Source organism: Miniopterus natalensis, chromosome 11 (assembly GCF_054644295.1).
Source record: "Miniopterus natalensis isolate mMinNat1 chromosome 11, mMinNat1.hap1, whole genome shotgun sequence".
NCBI lineage: Eukaryota > Metazoa > Chordata > Mammalia > Chiroptera > Miniopteridae > Miniopterus > Miniopterus natalensis.
The window spans coordinates 41483363-41499897 of record NC_142091.1 but is presented as its reverse complement, the minus strand read 5'-3'; the positions used below and the strand labels follow the sequence as shown (position 1 = coordinate 41499897).

General features: G+C 37.9%; 1 protein-coding gene across 1 annotated transcript; it reads left to right on the top strand.

Annotated features, from left to right (window-relative positions):
- The first annotated feature begins 7377 nt into the window (after positions 1–7377).
- Positions 7378–8668, top strand: LOC107538661 (hemoglobin subunit beta). Its single transcript, XM_016214976.2, has 3 exons — positions 7378–7500; positions 7600–7822; positions 8416–8668. Exons 1-3 carry the CDS (start codon positions 7409–7411, stop codon positions 8542–8544), a joined length of 444 nt encoding a protein of 147 aa, XP_016070462.2. The 5' UTR covers positions 7378–7408; the 3' UTR covers positions 8545–8668.
- The last annotated feature ends 7867 nt before the right edge of the window (positions 8669–16535 follow it).

Sequence of the window (16535 nt, the reverse complement as noted above, 5' to 3'; positions counted from 1 at the left end):
CTTCTCCTTGTGTTCCTATTCTCAGTGACTAACACCTCAGTCATTGCTCAAGCCTGAAAACAGAGATGGCATTTTTACTTCCCTCTCCTACTACATCATCCTATTTGTGTGTTTTTTATTCTACCCCTAAAATCCATTTATACACTGAAACATAATAATTTTTTTTAATTTTTGCGTATGTGTGTGTTTTTTAAATATATCTTTATTGATTTCAGAGAGAGAAAGGGAGAGGAAGAGAGAGAGAGAAACATCAATGGTGAGAAAGTCATCATTGATCGGCTGCCTCCTGCATGCCCCCAACTGGGGATCGAGCCCACAACCGGGGCATGTGCCCTGACTGGGAATCAAACCTTGATCTTCTGGATCCTAGGTTGATGCTCAACCTCTGAGCCATGCCCAGCTGAGCTGTTTTGTTTCTAATTCTCACCTGAGGATATGTTTTTCACTGATTCAAGAGAGAGAGAGGAAGGGAGAGAAGAGAGTGAGAGATAGAGAGACAAAGAGAGAGAGGGAGACAGAGAGAGAAAACATCAATGTGAGAGAGAAACATGAATCTGTTGCCTCCTGCACACACCCTGACCTAGGACCAAACCCACAACCTGGGTATGTGCCCTGACCAGGAGTCAAACCTGTGACCCCTCTGTGCATGGGACAATGTTCCAACCAACTGAGCCACACTGGCCAGGGCCGGAATAATTCTTGAAAAATACAAGTCAAATCATGCCACTTCTTTCCTTGGATTTTTCAATACTTTTTTCCTGTCATTCAGGTTAAAGAAAAATAATCTGTAACTGAGTTTAAAAATTATTCATGGCTCCTCTATATCTTTCTATGGTATAATCCCCTTCCCTTCTGATCTGTATTGCAGTCACTCTGTCCATCTTTCTATATATAAACATGTAGTTTGAATTATTGCCTGGTTACTTTTAAGTAACATTATGTTGTACAATCCATCTGTATTGCTGCATGTAAAGCAGTAAGTTAAGTTGCTGTATAACATTGCACTATTTTACTATACTATATTTTTTTATTACACTAAGTGAAGAACATTTAAGGTGCCACTAGTTTGAGATTCTCATGCATATCAGTGTTACAAATGTTCCTAGACATGTCTTTGGATATACACAAGATTTCATTTCTGCATATCTAAAAGTATAATTGCTAGCTCATAGGTTTTGCATAAATTATGCTATCATAGATACTATCAAATATTTTCCAAAGCCATTGGACTATTTTACATTCTCACTAGTGGGGTATGAAAGTTTTTGTTAATCTACAATCTTAGCAAATTTTGGAATTCTCAATCTCTCCTCTCATCTTCTTGATATTATTTTCTCTCCTCTTTGCCTTTCATTTCATTCTTTTCCCTTCAATTAGTTCCTCCTTCCCTTCCTTCCTTCCTTCCTTCCTTCCTTCCTTCCTTCCTTCCTTCCTTCCTTCCTTCCTTCCTTCCTTCCTTCCTTCCTTCCTTCCTCCTTTTTCCATTTTTTTCCCTCTGAGAGCATAGTTGGGAAAATTTCTGCACTTGAGTTTTCCCTGAAACCCTGTCAGGCTTAATCTGGCTGAGTAAGGTAGATCTTTTCTTTCTTCTTCCCCCTCCCCAATATCTCTGCATTCTTTCTTTAGTCAGATCACAGTTTTAAACAATTATGTTCTAGGTATCAGATATTTTTCTCTGTCTTTATTAGATTTTTTTCATTATCATTCATGCTCCTAAACTTATTTCAGTAGTTGGTAGAGAAACAGTGTTTATTATTTTTCATTATTTTAATGGATATATATTTTAAGGAAAGAATGGAAAGAAAAAAGCATTTTGACTGTAAGCTTTTACCCAAGTAGTAGAAAAAAGGCAAGTTAAAATTATGAAAAAACATTTATCCATTTCACCCACTTATAAATATCTCTAGAGAGAAAGAAAAGCTCTATAAAGTGTCTACTTGATAAAACTTCTCCCTAAGACTTAGTTTTGTTATCTACAAAATGAAAGAACTCCATGAGTTAAACTCTAGGATACATCCCACCTTATCAGACTAAAACATTTATGCATAAGTTGCTTCTGTATATTTGCAGAAGCAACTGCCAAAGGAGATAAGGTCAGGAGATGAATAGAGGAAGAGCACAGAGTCAAGATACACAAGGCCTATGCATGGAGCAAATTTTCAATAAACATAAGCATACAAATATTTATTCAATTACGCTGGTGAGGATAACCTGAAGATAAATTTGGGGTCAAGTGTAGGCAGGAAAAAATTATTGTTGCCCACTTTCTCCAAAGCCAAGCTGTTAACTATGTGTATATATCTATCTACCTCTTCCCCATAGCTCCTGGGCAACATGCTGGTGTGTGTGCTGGCTCACAACTTTGGCAAAGAATTTACCCCAGAGGCCCAGGCTGCTTTTCAGAAGGTGGCTGCTGGTGTGGCCACTTCCCTGGCTCACAAGTACCACTGAGATCCTGGTGACTTTTGGAAAACCTTATTTCCCAAGATTCTATCTTCTGAACTTGGAGGAATAGTGCCCATCTTCAAGGGTATGGCTTCTGCCTAATAAAGAACTTTTAGCTCAACTTCTTGACTCATTTTACTTATTTTATTATTTTTTTCCCTCTGGGGTTATGGGAAGGGAATGTCCCTGAGGACCTACACATAGGGAGCTTTTGTGTCTTATACAAGGAGGTCAGGGAAATGAGAAAAGGAAGGGGAGACCATACACAGTTATTAAAAGTTGACACTTCTACCTCCAAAGCATAGGAATGTTCAAGGAGTTCTGAAATAGGGAGAAGATTCTGGCATGATAGGGGCTCTAAGGGGGCCCTCAAATCTAAGACATGGCCTTCAGGCTAATGCTCTGATCCATTTCCTACAATTACTCAAAATATAATGTGCTCAATAGAGACATAATGCTTGTTCAAGGCACTGTTACATTTTCTTTTTTCTACTTCTCTTGCCTACACATTGTCGACCCCAATACTAGACTTCATCAAGTGCCTCTGCTCTAAGAAATAACCAATGCTCTTTCACTGGTGGCAAAACACATCCAAAACTAGTCCCCATACCCCCTTCAGGCAAAGTTTAATGCTTAAATATCACCTGTGACCATTTTTGACCCTGGCTCCAATGAACTTTACAATATTGCCAAAGGGAGTCTTTTTCACCCCCTCCCCATTTTTCACATTTCTTTTTATCCATAACACTCACACTCTATGCTGTGTAAACATTTCTGCCTATTTAGTACTATCCCACATGAGTACTATGCCTTAAGATACTTTATAGGTAGTGAGGAAATATTTATTAAATAAAATAAGTCAATGAGTAGATGATTATTCCTTGTGTTAGAACTCCTGGGACCAGAGGACAATCTTAACAAAAGACCATTGCACAGAGTTCCTTGGGTGTTAATGATACAATATAAAATGAAGAAGCACTTAGGAAAGTAAAGCACTGATCACACATTTGTTTCCTGATCATAGCTAGAAAAATACCTGAAGGATTTCTAGAACTTTCTAACTTGTACACATTTCTTTAAATCTATACAATTTCCTGTTAATTAATATTAGACTTGACTACCTGAAACAGACCATGTTGCTTCCTTATATATGAAAGTGCCTTCATAATAACTCTGCATCTATTACTAGGATATAGACAATGCATTACAGTTTATAGTTTCACCACTATATTTTAAATTGCCTGAGGGCAGAAGTTTTTATATTCTTTTTTTATTCTCAGGTCATTGTACATAGCAGACACTGAGAACTGTTTATATCTGAATAGGATCTTTAACAACCATGGACTCAGAGACACCCCAGGGAAATGTTAGGGAGCTTAGTTCCACATCCTTGATCATACGAAAGTCCTTGTAAGAATCAGATATCTGGAGAGGAAAAGACTTTCAGAGGATTTGAAGAAGAGTAAGAGAAATTGTGGGTGTCATGGTCTGAAAGGAGTAAACAAAGCACCCTTCTTTCCTCCAAATGATCATGAAAAGAACAAAAATATATAAAGACTATACCCTCTTCTGTTCCTTCACCTCTGGAACTAACCAATGATTATAGACAAGAAATTGGGCCTAAAACTTCTAATACTGAAGAGAAAAATATGGCTTAAAATGAGTTAAACTATCCTTTTCCTATGCTATTCTGTTTACGTTCTTTGTTTCTATGAATTATGCTCTTTTTTGAGTATTTTAATTTAATTTAATTTTTGAAATGATGCTAAAAAGAAGTAGCCAAGAGATTGTGCATCTGGGAGAAAAGAGCAAAAAATGTGCTTGACTGAGGAAAATAGAAATTAGATTGTCACTATGGTCTTCTCAGGGAATTTAGACTTAAAGACTAGAGCATGTAAAAAAGCGTTCTAGTTGAGTGCAATTTTTTAAACAAATGAAAAAACTATGTACCTCTGGGTGAATCCCATGATGCTTTAGGAGGAAGTTAATACTTATCCTTTGTACTCAGACTAGGCCCATTCTGGTGTAGAACATTAGGAATTAGGGTAACTTGACAGACTGGAGTAAAGGAAAGAAGCTTCTACCTTGGAGATTCTGTGTGTGTGTGTGTGTGTGTGTGTGTGTGTGTTTAGTGCTCAGTGGGTCTGGAATCAAAGTAAAGCAGACACCCTGCGGCCCAGGATAGATGTAAGTGCATAGTGGTGAAAGTGGCAGTGGGCCTAAGAAGCTTTCCAGAACCTCTGAATGCTGATCTGGATTGGAGCCTGAGGCTCTGAACATAACCACATTTATCAACATTTATACTTCTGGGATTTGATGTCTTATTATAACTTGCAGTCTTGTCCATGCAGGGTGATGGGTAATGAAAGGAAAAGACTGTTTCACTCTTTGGGCAAGCAAAGTAGAAATAATGAGAGAAAGCAGCAACTTCTGTCCTGAAACCAGGAGGATGGTAGCTGCAGCCAAGAGTAACCCACAGATCATTCAAGGCCAAGGAAGACTTAAGGAAAAAAACAGAAAAGAAGAACTCAGGGGAACCATTTCTGAGAACCGGAAATGGTAGAGAAAGTCTTTAAGCAGAAGCTAATTTCCATCGATTGACTGGTAGCCTTGACAATGTGGTTCTTCAAAGTGATTCCTGCAAAAGACACACCCAAAATTTCCCCAGATCTCCTTCCACATATATATGCCTGACCTCTGATATCAGGGGTGAGAAATAGGGTTTCGAAAACAATCTGAAAGTAAAAAATGATAAAGTTAACAAAGGTTTAAGTGTAATAAAACATAACTCAAAATCTAAAGGCCAAAACAAATGGTGTCTTCTTGTTGCTGTTAATATTTAAAACATTTAAAATTATTCTTTTCCTAGAATTCAACATGTGGAGTATTTTCCCAGCAAGATGCTCTTTGCTTCAGGGTTTCAGAGAACAATTAATATAAATAGAAAATGCTCAAATTCTCTCTTTTACACCTATAATCTTTTATGGGTATTTAATTCTGAACTAACTTTCAGATGGGCAAACAAAAACCAAGCCTTTTGCATATGTTTGAGAATAATCAGAGTGAGTTTGTTCACAAGTACTTGTTGGGGCTTAGGACAGGTAAAAGGGGTAAGGAATCTTTATTTAGCAATGATGGGGAACATATTTGGGGGGATAGAGGGATGAAAGCAGGATTTTTATGAATTTATTTGGAACAGGTAAAAATAAAAAATCCTTTTCTTCTGGTTCACATAAAAATGTCTTCTTTTTTTTTTTTCTTAGTATATCTTTATTGATTTCAGAGAGAGGAAAGGAGAGGGGGAGAGAGAGAGATAGAAACATCAATGATGAGAGCTATTGATCAAGCCCACAACCCAGGCATGTGCCCTGGCCGGGAATCGAACCCTGATCGCCTGGATCCTAGGTTGATGCTCAACTGCTGAGCCACGCCTAGCCGGGCAAAAAATGTCTTTGTAGTTGGAGTTTCAGGATATTAGATCTGAAAGGATGTGAAATTTATGTTACATATTTGTTGCCAGTGATGGCAAAGGAGAGAAAGGTGATTCTAGACATTGGGTCACCTGAATCAGAAGAACAATCTAGGTAGGAGAAACATGGAAAATTAAAAAAACACACCTTCCTTCTTACTGAAGAAAATGAAAATTCAGGAAGAAGGAAAGGTACAGGAAGTAGTGATGAAGAAAATTAGGGGAAATAGCTGGCAGGGCCCTCAGGGAGCTCAAAGACCTTGTGCTGAGCTCAGAGATGCTTGCTGCTTTTGTCTTTTCATTGCAGCTTTTAATAGCAAGGAGAGCTCTACACTTTAGAGTATTTTCTAGCCTCAGAAGTTAACAGAATTTATTACATGAGGAAAAAGAGTCTAAGGGTTATGGGGGTGGGGCAGGGTGCGGGTATTAGAAAAGCTATAGAGATAAAAGAGTAAGTTTTAGTAAAAACAAGTTTAAACAGACAAAATATATAGATAGAATAGGATTATGGGTGATGAATTTGCACCAGAGAAATTATTATACACATAGCATTCTTAGTCGCCTAAGGACAAAAATAATATGAGCCCAGGCTGGAATGCTTTTCCATTTCCCCACCCTTTCTGTTAAGTCTCAGAGAACTTCTCTGTTCTCTCAGACACTTTCCCAGATCAGTCCAGGAAGAAACAGACTATATATGTCCCCGGTTAGTATTTTAAAACATTGCTTCCCTCAGTGTTCCTAATGATTTGGGATTGCAATTGATTTTTCACTTTTTTGTATTTCTTACAACATTGAGAGATCTCTAAGTTTCTGTCTGTGGATCCTCAACTCTAATAGGGTAACTATTTCACAAGACATTCTTGATTTATATTTATTCTATTTTCAATCATCATTTATTTAGTTACATGAATAATTTAAAAAAAATGAATGAATGAGTAAATATTTTCTTACCAGAAAGATTTAATCCCAACCAAGAAAAAGAAAATATACTTAGAACTGGGAGCTTTGTAAATATGTTGAGTATTCTGAAGACACAGGAGGGATCCATCCATATACTCTTAAGTCAAATCACAACAGGCACATCTCTTCCACTTTCTGGACCTTGGATTCTTCATTTGTGGAATAAGAAAATTGAGGAGGTGATCTCCAAGACATTACCAGGCTGTGATTCTAAAAATTATATAAGTCAGTTTTCTAAGGAGGATGATTTTAAGTAGCAGTTTGTACTGTTGGATGGCACCTAGAGATACCTAGAGGGAGGGCTGAGGGTCTGAGGTCAGACTCACAAGCCAGTGCCAGGACTGCCAAGGACAGGTATGGCTGTCATCATTCAGTCCTCACCCTGCAGAACCACACCCTTGTCTAGGCCAATCTGCTCACAGGAACAGGGAGGGCAGGGGCCAGGGTTGGGCATAAAAGGGAGAGCAAATCAGCTGCTGCTTAGACTTGCTTCTGACACAACCGTGTTCACTAGCAACCACACGAACAGCAACCATGGTGCATCTGACTGGTGAGGAGAAGAGTGCCGTTGGCGCCCTGTGGGGCAAGGTGAATGTGGATGAAGTTGGCGGTGAGGCCCTGGGCAGGTTGGTATCCAGGCATAAGGAGAGTGAATGGAAGCAGGGTGGGTGGGTTTCTGACAGGCACTGACTCCCTCTGTCCTCTGTGCTGCATTCACCTCTCAGGCTGCTGGTGGTCTACCCCTGGACTCAGAGGTTCTTTGACTCCTTTGGGGACCTGTCCTCTGCTTCTGCTGTGATGAGCAATGCTAAAGTGAAGGCCCATGGCAAGAAAGTGCTGAACTCCTTCAGCGAGGGTCTGAAGAATCTCGACAACCTCAAGGGCACCTTTGCTAAGCTGAGTGAACTGCACTGTGACAAGCTGCACGTGGATCCTGAGAACTTCAGGGTGAGTCTCCGGGACATACAATGTTCTCCTTCCTTTTTGTGGTCAAGCTCATGCCATGGGGAGAGGGCATAAACGTCAGGATGCAGTTCAGGATGGGAAAGTTATTCTGGTTGCATCACTATGGATTCCACAAGGACCATTTAATTTCTTTTGCCCTCTTTGCTCACAACCGTTGCTTCCTCTTATTTATCTTTTTTTTCTTTTTGTTCTCTGCAGTGTCTTCTCTTTATTTAAGTAAACTTTATATTTCAAGTGTTTAATTTTAAAAAGTCTCGCTTTAACCTACTTATAGTTATCTAATACTTTCTTTCCTTTATCTCTTCCTTTCAAATGTGTCATGGCTTCTTTGCCTGGTTGTAAAGAATAACTTAACAGTGATAACTTAAGTTCTGGGGAAAGACAAAAAGGGAGGAATGTTGTCAAGTAAAAATTTAGGCTGATGCAGATGGATTTGCATCAATAGTAACATCAAAGATCCAGCTATCTTTCTGCTTATATTCAAAAAACATAGCTTGGGATGAGGCTGGGATATTCTGAGCCCAAGCTGGGTCCATCTGCTGACCATGACCATACCTCTTGTCTCTTCCTCACAGCTCCTGGGCAACGTGCTGGTGTGTGTGCTGGCTCGCAACTTTGGCAAGGAATTTACCCCTCAGGTGCAGGCTGCCTTCCAGAAGGTGGCTGCTGGTGTGGCCACTGCCCTGGCTCACAAATACCACTGAGCTGCTTTTCCTGCTTTCCAGGGAAAGTGCCTTCCACCCCAGAGACCAACTACTGCACATGGGAATTTCATGAAGGGCTTTGACTACCTGGTTTCTGCGTAATAAAAAGCATTTATTCTCATTGCACTGGTGTTTTTAAAATTATTTCTGCGTCTCTCACTCAGATGGGCACCTGGGAGGGCGAGGCATTTAAAACATAAAGAAATGAGGGGTTAGGTCAGACCTCAGGAAAATATATCTATATATTGGATTCCACAAAAAGAGAGGTTGTAAACAGTTAATATATGGGAAGCAGGCCCTGCTGTTTATTCTTTGTTTCTCTCAGAAAAGCATTCAAGTTGAAGCTAGATTTGGGGGTTAGAATTTTTCTATGTTTTATTTACATCAATTTTTTTTTTAGCCTTTCTTATAAATGTCTTCAGTTGTGCAGAACCTCAAATCCACTAAATTATTCTGCTTAAAGAGACTCCTGTCCCTCTAAGACTTTTTTACGTGTTTTGCTGTGCCCATTGCTTTTCCTCCCCATCACTGTTACGCTAGTTCCCCCCATCATCTTAGGCAGATCTGCTTGAAGATGGGATGCAGGGGGAGGTCATTTCACTGCCTCTTCCCTGGAGCCTTGCACAGTCTGTATTTAGAAGAAAGGGCTGCTAATATTGAGATAAAGATGGGCCTGAGGGACTTTTTGTGGTTTGATGTTCACTGCTGCCTTGAAATCCTGTCAGGGGCTTACACCAAAGAAATCCCATTCCCCTCAATGCTTTTTCATTCATATCTGAAAAGTAACTGGAGGGCTCTTCTCTTCCTTGCCTTACCTCTGATGGATTCTCTACCTGTGTAGTCATTAGCATAGTGTCACCATCAGCAACACACGCTCATGTTATTTCTTCATTCAACAGACACTTAAGATAGATGCTGGGTTCTTGAAATAAAATATGAACTTGAAATGGTTCTTGTCTACTCCTGTACCCCAAATACTAATCTAATTTGGAAGATATTGAAAGTAAGGCATCTAACAAGGGACTATAAATGAGTGTGTACAAGATTTAATGAGATCAGAGGGTGAAATGAATGATAAGGATGAATAGGTATTAGTCAGAAAGAGAAGGGAAAAAAAATGGAAAGGGTGAATGGCATGCACCAAATCATTGATGAATATAGTAGTAACATGTTTGCTGTTCTAATCATTTCAAGTAAGTAGGAAGGACAATTGAAGCAAAACTGCCTCCAAGGGGATAGGATAAGACAGGACAGGACAGGACAGGGTAGAATAAAATGTGAATATAAATTTTGGTGAACACTGTGGAGGACATATTTAAAATTTAAAAATTATAAACAAAAGAATGCAATCTAGCCATTAAATATATGAGATGCTTGTGCTGCTAATTGACAAGAGAGGTAAAATAGTATAGCAGTTTAGAACATAAGCATTGAAATCAAACAGCCTGGATTAAATACAACATTACCACTTCAAATATGTTTCCTGAACCTCATTTTTCTCACCTTTAAGGTACCCAAAATGATACATGTCTTTCTTATGGTGTGACTGTAAGATTAAATGAGATAAAGTATACAAAGAAGTTTATTGCAACATCTGACACTTCACAGTGCCTGACATGTCTTAACAAATGTAATCTAATAACATTTTGTTATAATTACTGTGAATAATAAGGGTAGAATTTGTGTCATTAATTACTATTGATAATGATGTCTAAAAGAGTTGTCTCATGAAAGAGCAAAAGCATAGGCAAGAAATATTATGCCTTAACTGGTACCATTCATGTGTGATTTGTTCATTACTGAACAGCCCCAGCTCAGGGTATCAGCTTCAATTAGGAGGCTGAAACCACACTGTAATTTGAAAAAGACTTTTAACTGAAAGGAATTGTTAACTATAACTGGAGATTAGAGAAATGGAAGATTAGTAAATAAGGAGTAAAGAGGATTCTAAAAATATGAGAATAGAAGACATAGGGAGCAGTCATTGCTCCTAGTTCTTAGATAGAGCAATCAGTTAAGAAGCAATCTGGGAGAGGTCTTTCTACTGGGACTGATAGCCAAACCTCTTGAGAGGGAACATGCCTGAGGCTCAACAGAAGTTTAAACAATTTTTGAGGCTGCAAAGTTGCCCAGGGGAAGATGCATAAAAAGCCATCCATTGGGAGGTGCCATGTCAACAGCATTTATTGAGTATCTGCTCCCTGGGGTGCCAGTGGAAGTCACCTATGCAAAGTAATTGAACCTCAGATCTCTCTATAAACTGAAGGTGTAGGAAGAGAAGTGAGTCATGGGAAAATTCCAGAACAACACTGTACAGCAAAGCCACCCAACGGGGTGTAAAGAGTGAGCCATTCACAGGAGGTGCTAGACTGAAACACCCCTGCTGCAAAGCCCTGTGTGCTGCTAGAGGCTGGCACCAGTGGAGCAGAAGGCCTTACCAGTCTGTGCTACAGAGACCGAGATTATTGTAGGATTCTGCCTAGAGGATCACACCAGAACTAGGAAGAGAATCCCCTTCCTCCTCTAGGGCCTTGCCAGCACACTCTACTGACACAACTTAACACTCTGCCAACTGGAAAAGGAGAATTCTTAAGAGTCTACTTCCATTATCATAGAATAGCCCATTAAGAGCGGATTTGGAATTGAGAGTCAATCCATTGATAGCTGACACCCTTGCATGCAGTAGGTGTCTGTCAGTAAAGTGCATAGGATAAGAAAAACCCAACTAGAACTAGCAAACAATAAAGCAGTATACAGAGGCTTATGAAATCAACAACAGCAGTGGGGCAGAATTTACCACTGTTTGGATTGTTTTTCTTTCGAATAAATTTGATAGACTGAGCAAAGAAGAGAAATCTTTTTTGCACTCCCATATGCAAACAGAAAGATTGTTTGGATTACTACTTCCTATTTGGTTTTGTTTAGACAATGACCATGATGATAATTCTGAAATTCAAGACATAGTTGGGTTGGTTATACTTTTCACTTTATAGCAGATTTTCAACATCACTCCAAAAAAGTTTATTTTATTTTATTTTCCCATTTATTTTTTTATCCTTACATTACTATCCCTTTTTATGTACTTAAAAACTGTTTGGGACCAAAGAATTTAATAGATGACAACTCACTAAAAACAATGTACAGTTCCAGTCAGGATGGAGGTGTAGGTAAATGCAGTACTGGGAACCTCCCACAACCACATCAAAATTACAACTACAGAACAGCCATCATTCTGAACCATGTGAAATCTAGCTGAACAGAAGTCCTATAACTAAGGACACAAGGGAAAAGCCACAGAAAGGCTGGTAGGAGGGGCAGAAACACAGAATGCTCTGGCTCTACTCCCACATGTATTGGTTAAAAATTGGGAGGGATATCTCAGGGGTAGAGGCCCCCTCTAGGAGTGAGAAGCCTCAGCCCCACACCAGAACCCCCAGCCCAGGGTTCTAGTGCTGGGAAGAGTATTCTCAATAACTTCTGGCTGCAGAAACCAATGGGGATTGTGGCTGAGTGAGAAGGAGGGCTCCTGGAGCCCCAAGCATTCTTCCTAAAGGGTCCATGCACTAATTTACTGTGATTCACTCACTCTTAGCTCCATCAATGAGGCAGCAGCTTTTCAGAAATTCACATATATGTATGTGTGTCCGTTTGTGTATAGAAAGATGTACAAGAATCTTCATAGCAGGGTTATTCACTACAGCCAAAAGCTAGAAAAGACCCAAATGTCCACCAGTGATAGCATCAATATATTTATTGTGGAATATACATGAAATGAAATAACATACACAAATTAAAAAATCAACTACAGTTACAGCAACAACGTGAATGCAATTCACAAATATTATGTTACACAGATAAGTCAGACACAAAGGGCATGGTAATATTCATATATATTTTTTTAATTTTAAAAAGGGAAAATTAATCAATCATGATAGACAAAATGAGACAAATCAGGATAGTGGTTTACTTTGGAGAGAATGAGGCTAATGACAGGGAGCACCGGGGGCTCTTCTGGGAAACTTCTAATATCCTACTTCCTGATCTGGGTTGTTATTCCAGGGGTGCACTCTTTTGAAATTATTAGTTGAGCTCTACACTTATGATTTATTTACATTTCTAGATGAATATTATACTTTAAATATTTAAAAACAAAATTAAACAATGGAAAAAGCCAGATTATTTCTTTGTATTTCAAGGAATGTCTATGGACTGAGGTATTAACACATTCTTAAATGACTTTAATTAAATAGGCTTGAAATTTCAACATAACATCACAATGTCTCTTTCTAAAGACCTTACTGATGCTATATAATAACAGTTTTTGTTTTTTCTGGTAAAACTATTCTTCACTATATGAGCATCAGAGAATGATGGAAAAGAAAGATATGGTAATTATAGATGAAGGCCTTGGAGAACAATTTAAACCTGGAGGCTAGCAGTCTGAGTTTTGGTACTTATTTTCTTAGAAAAATCCCTACAAGTTTTTTTATCTTGAAAATGAGAGAACTGAATGAGATGTTATTGGTCTACTATGTAATTTTTCTGGGGGCAATTTAAAATATGTATCACACTTTAAGTATTATACAAAAGAACTTAAATACATATTTTAGTATCATTAAAGAGAGATTTAGTTGCCACCTTCTTTGTACTTTTCTGCTTGGTTTTCATCTTTCGTTTAGTGTTTATTATTTTATTATATCTTTTATATCTTTCTTTTTAAAATTTAAGTTGTCTCACCTTTCCTTAGATACAAGAAAGTATTAAAATAAACCAGGTAAACTCCCTTGAGAGAGATTATTTATGTCATAGTTTAATTAAATCATACAAATCTTAAGGAAAATGTATTAAATACCCCAATGGCCACAGTTAAACAGATGCACCATGAAATACAACATTTATCATGCTTCTAAATTATGGATAACAATGTTTCAATATTTCAATCGTGGTGGCAGTATTATTTATAGATATTGTATACAATATAAGTATATAAATATATAATAAATAATATATAAATACATTTTAAAAGATATACAATATAGAGCTCACTCACAAAATTAATAATCATAACCCTCATGCAAACTGAGATTTTAAGACTTCTCCAGATTTGTGGTGAATAAATTGTATCCAGGGTTTAGCATGTCATAACTTCTGAGACACACAGTTCTTTACAGAGGTTCTTAGCTCTTTAGCCATGCCCAAACCCCTTAACTGTGAGGCCTCACTTAAGCTTAACCAGGTCTAAAGCTTTGTGCTTCTTTGAAGAAAGAGGAAAGAATCAATGGACTGTTTCTGCCCCCTGCTGGTGGGCAGATGAGACCATTAGAGGAATTATCTATCCAAGAATGGTAATATAATTAATTAATTGTTCAAGGCAGTTCTTCTGTGGGTGTCATTAAATAATTATGCTGAAGAGCAAGCAAAAACCTGGACTGTCTTGAAAAACACACCAAGGGTTTTTATTCAATATAATTATAAAAGACACTGACTTTCAGACCCAACACTCTTCTATGTCTTTAGGGTAAAGCATAGATAAATATAGGGTAAGCATAGATATTATCCTTACATATTGGTCATTAGCCATCTAATCTGAAAAAGGTAACACGTAATCACATAGGGCATCATTTCTAAGGAAATGATGACTGGACACGAAGATCAGTTTGGATTGGAAAGAATAAAAAAAAAGTCCCCTGAAAGCATGATTGTTTAATTCGATCACAGAAGTGCTTTCTAAATGCACATTCTGGAATTCCAGGCAAATCACACAGAGGGAATACCACAATCCTACCACGGCCCCAGACTCAAACTCACCCCTGCATATTCTGTTAATTATTTATTTTATGCCAGGCATTATTCTGATTGCTACGCATTCAGAAAATTATTACGCACAGTTACTTTGAGGTGGCATAACACAGCATGATGTTTGGGGAAATGATGGGCCTTTTATTTTTTTCTCTCTTTTTTAGTGCAGGTGAAGCATGTAGTGCATCTGACATATTTGAACACTTTCCTCTTGAAGTCTTCATAGATTGGTCTCATCAACACTATGGTCTCCTGAATCCCATCCTACTTCTTAAAGTAGAACTTAAAGAAGTATCCAACATTTATTGATCTTCTGTTGCTAAAAGGTTGATAGCCTCTGTGGCAGCACCATTAATACCTGTGGCTAGTCCGAGGAAGCCTGAATGAGAGTATGTGCTTTTAATGTATGCCTACATCCTTTGATTCTTTTATCATCTATCCCAGGGCTTTGCCTACGTGTCTGGGTCAAGCTAAGAATGATAGAAACCATATTTGAATTCTGAGTGTTGTGTCCAATGTCATCAAGGATTCCTAGGGCAGCATGTTTTATATGTCAAGTAAACCTTATATTCGATGACGTGAGATTGATAGCGTGTGTGGAGCAAGGATCATATGTGTGCTTTAATATATGAGTGTTTAGGTCTTACGGTATTTTTACAATGTATTTGCATTTACCTTGTTTTTGTATGGCTGTAACTGTGCAACTTTTAACCCATAGATTAGTTCATTAATTCAACAATTATTTAATAAATACCTGCTCTATGCTAAATCTCATTTTGCATGTCAATGAGCAAAAACAAGACATGGCTCCTGTTCTTCTAGAGCTTCCAATAAATCTAATGGACAATCAGCATATAAGTAGTATAAATACAAATCAGAGTGTTCCAATGAGAGCAACTTATTTGAGAGGATGGGAGATAAAAATGATGGTGGGGTTACAAAAATCCCTCTGAGGAAGCAGCATTGCACTGAAACCTGAATGATGAAAGGAGCTTTTATGCAAACATTTGGAGTAGATAATTCTAAGCAGAGAGAAGATGAAGGGCAAAAATCCTGAGACAGGAACACTCATAATTTGTTTTCAGGAAGAGAAAGATGCCTAGAGATTAGGGAGTGAAGGCAACAGTGATTTACAATGTAGGAGAGGTAGATCAACCAGGTCATATAAAGATTTCTGACCATGATAAATAATTTATATTTTAAGAGCAATAAAAGCCCATCAGATTTTTTTTTCATCAAGGACTTATGTGATTTATTAGGTGCTTGCAGAAAAGCAGTCCAGTTTCTCTGGGGTGAAAATCTTTTTAGGGAGCAAGTAAAAAAACAATGGCACTAGCTACTATATCAATACAATTGCCAAGAAGCAGATGATGATGTTATGAACTGACATCAGCAGTTATAGGTAAAAAGTGAGCAGATTCATGGTATGTTTTAGGATGTAAGTTATAAATATTGATGAAGGATCTAATAAGAAGAATGGGGAAGAACAGCAAGGAATCAAGAATGGCTCTCAAGAGTTTCCTTAAGCAATTGTATGATTGGTGGACTTATGACATTAGGGGGAAATGGAGAGAGAATAGATTTCTGAGGAAAATCAAATATTTTATTGCCATAATTTTAATTTTTAGATTAAATACCCAGATGGAGATATCAAGTGGGCAGTTGAATCCATGAGTATGTGCTCGGAGGAGAGGTAAGGTCATAGAGGTGCAAATTCTAAGCTACAGTAATGAGTAAAAGTTGATACTCTCCTCACTGTCTGGAAACTTAAAATTCCATGTGTAACAGAGAAAGTCAAATAACTAGGCTAATCAATGTCAAATTATAACTGGAGTAAATTTTATAAAGATAAACATATTTCCAAAATAGTAAATATATGGAGAGCATGTTTTAGTTAAGGGGCTTCCTAAGAAGTGATGGTTGTGGCTCAGAGGGAAAAATTTAAGATGTTTTACAAATAGGAAGCAGAGGTTGAGGATTTTATTCTCAACCCCTGTCTCCTCCTTGTGAAAGAACATCTTAGGCAGAGAGAACACCAGGAGAAAAATCTCATAAAAGAAGGAAAATCGAAATTTTGAGAAATAAGAGAAGTGTTCAAAAGCTGACCAAATTTTCTTTAAAGGGCAAAGAAATTCCATTTAATGGAAGAAATGCATTAAAATGGTGAGCTGAGTTATCTAATGTTGACAGGG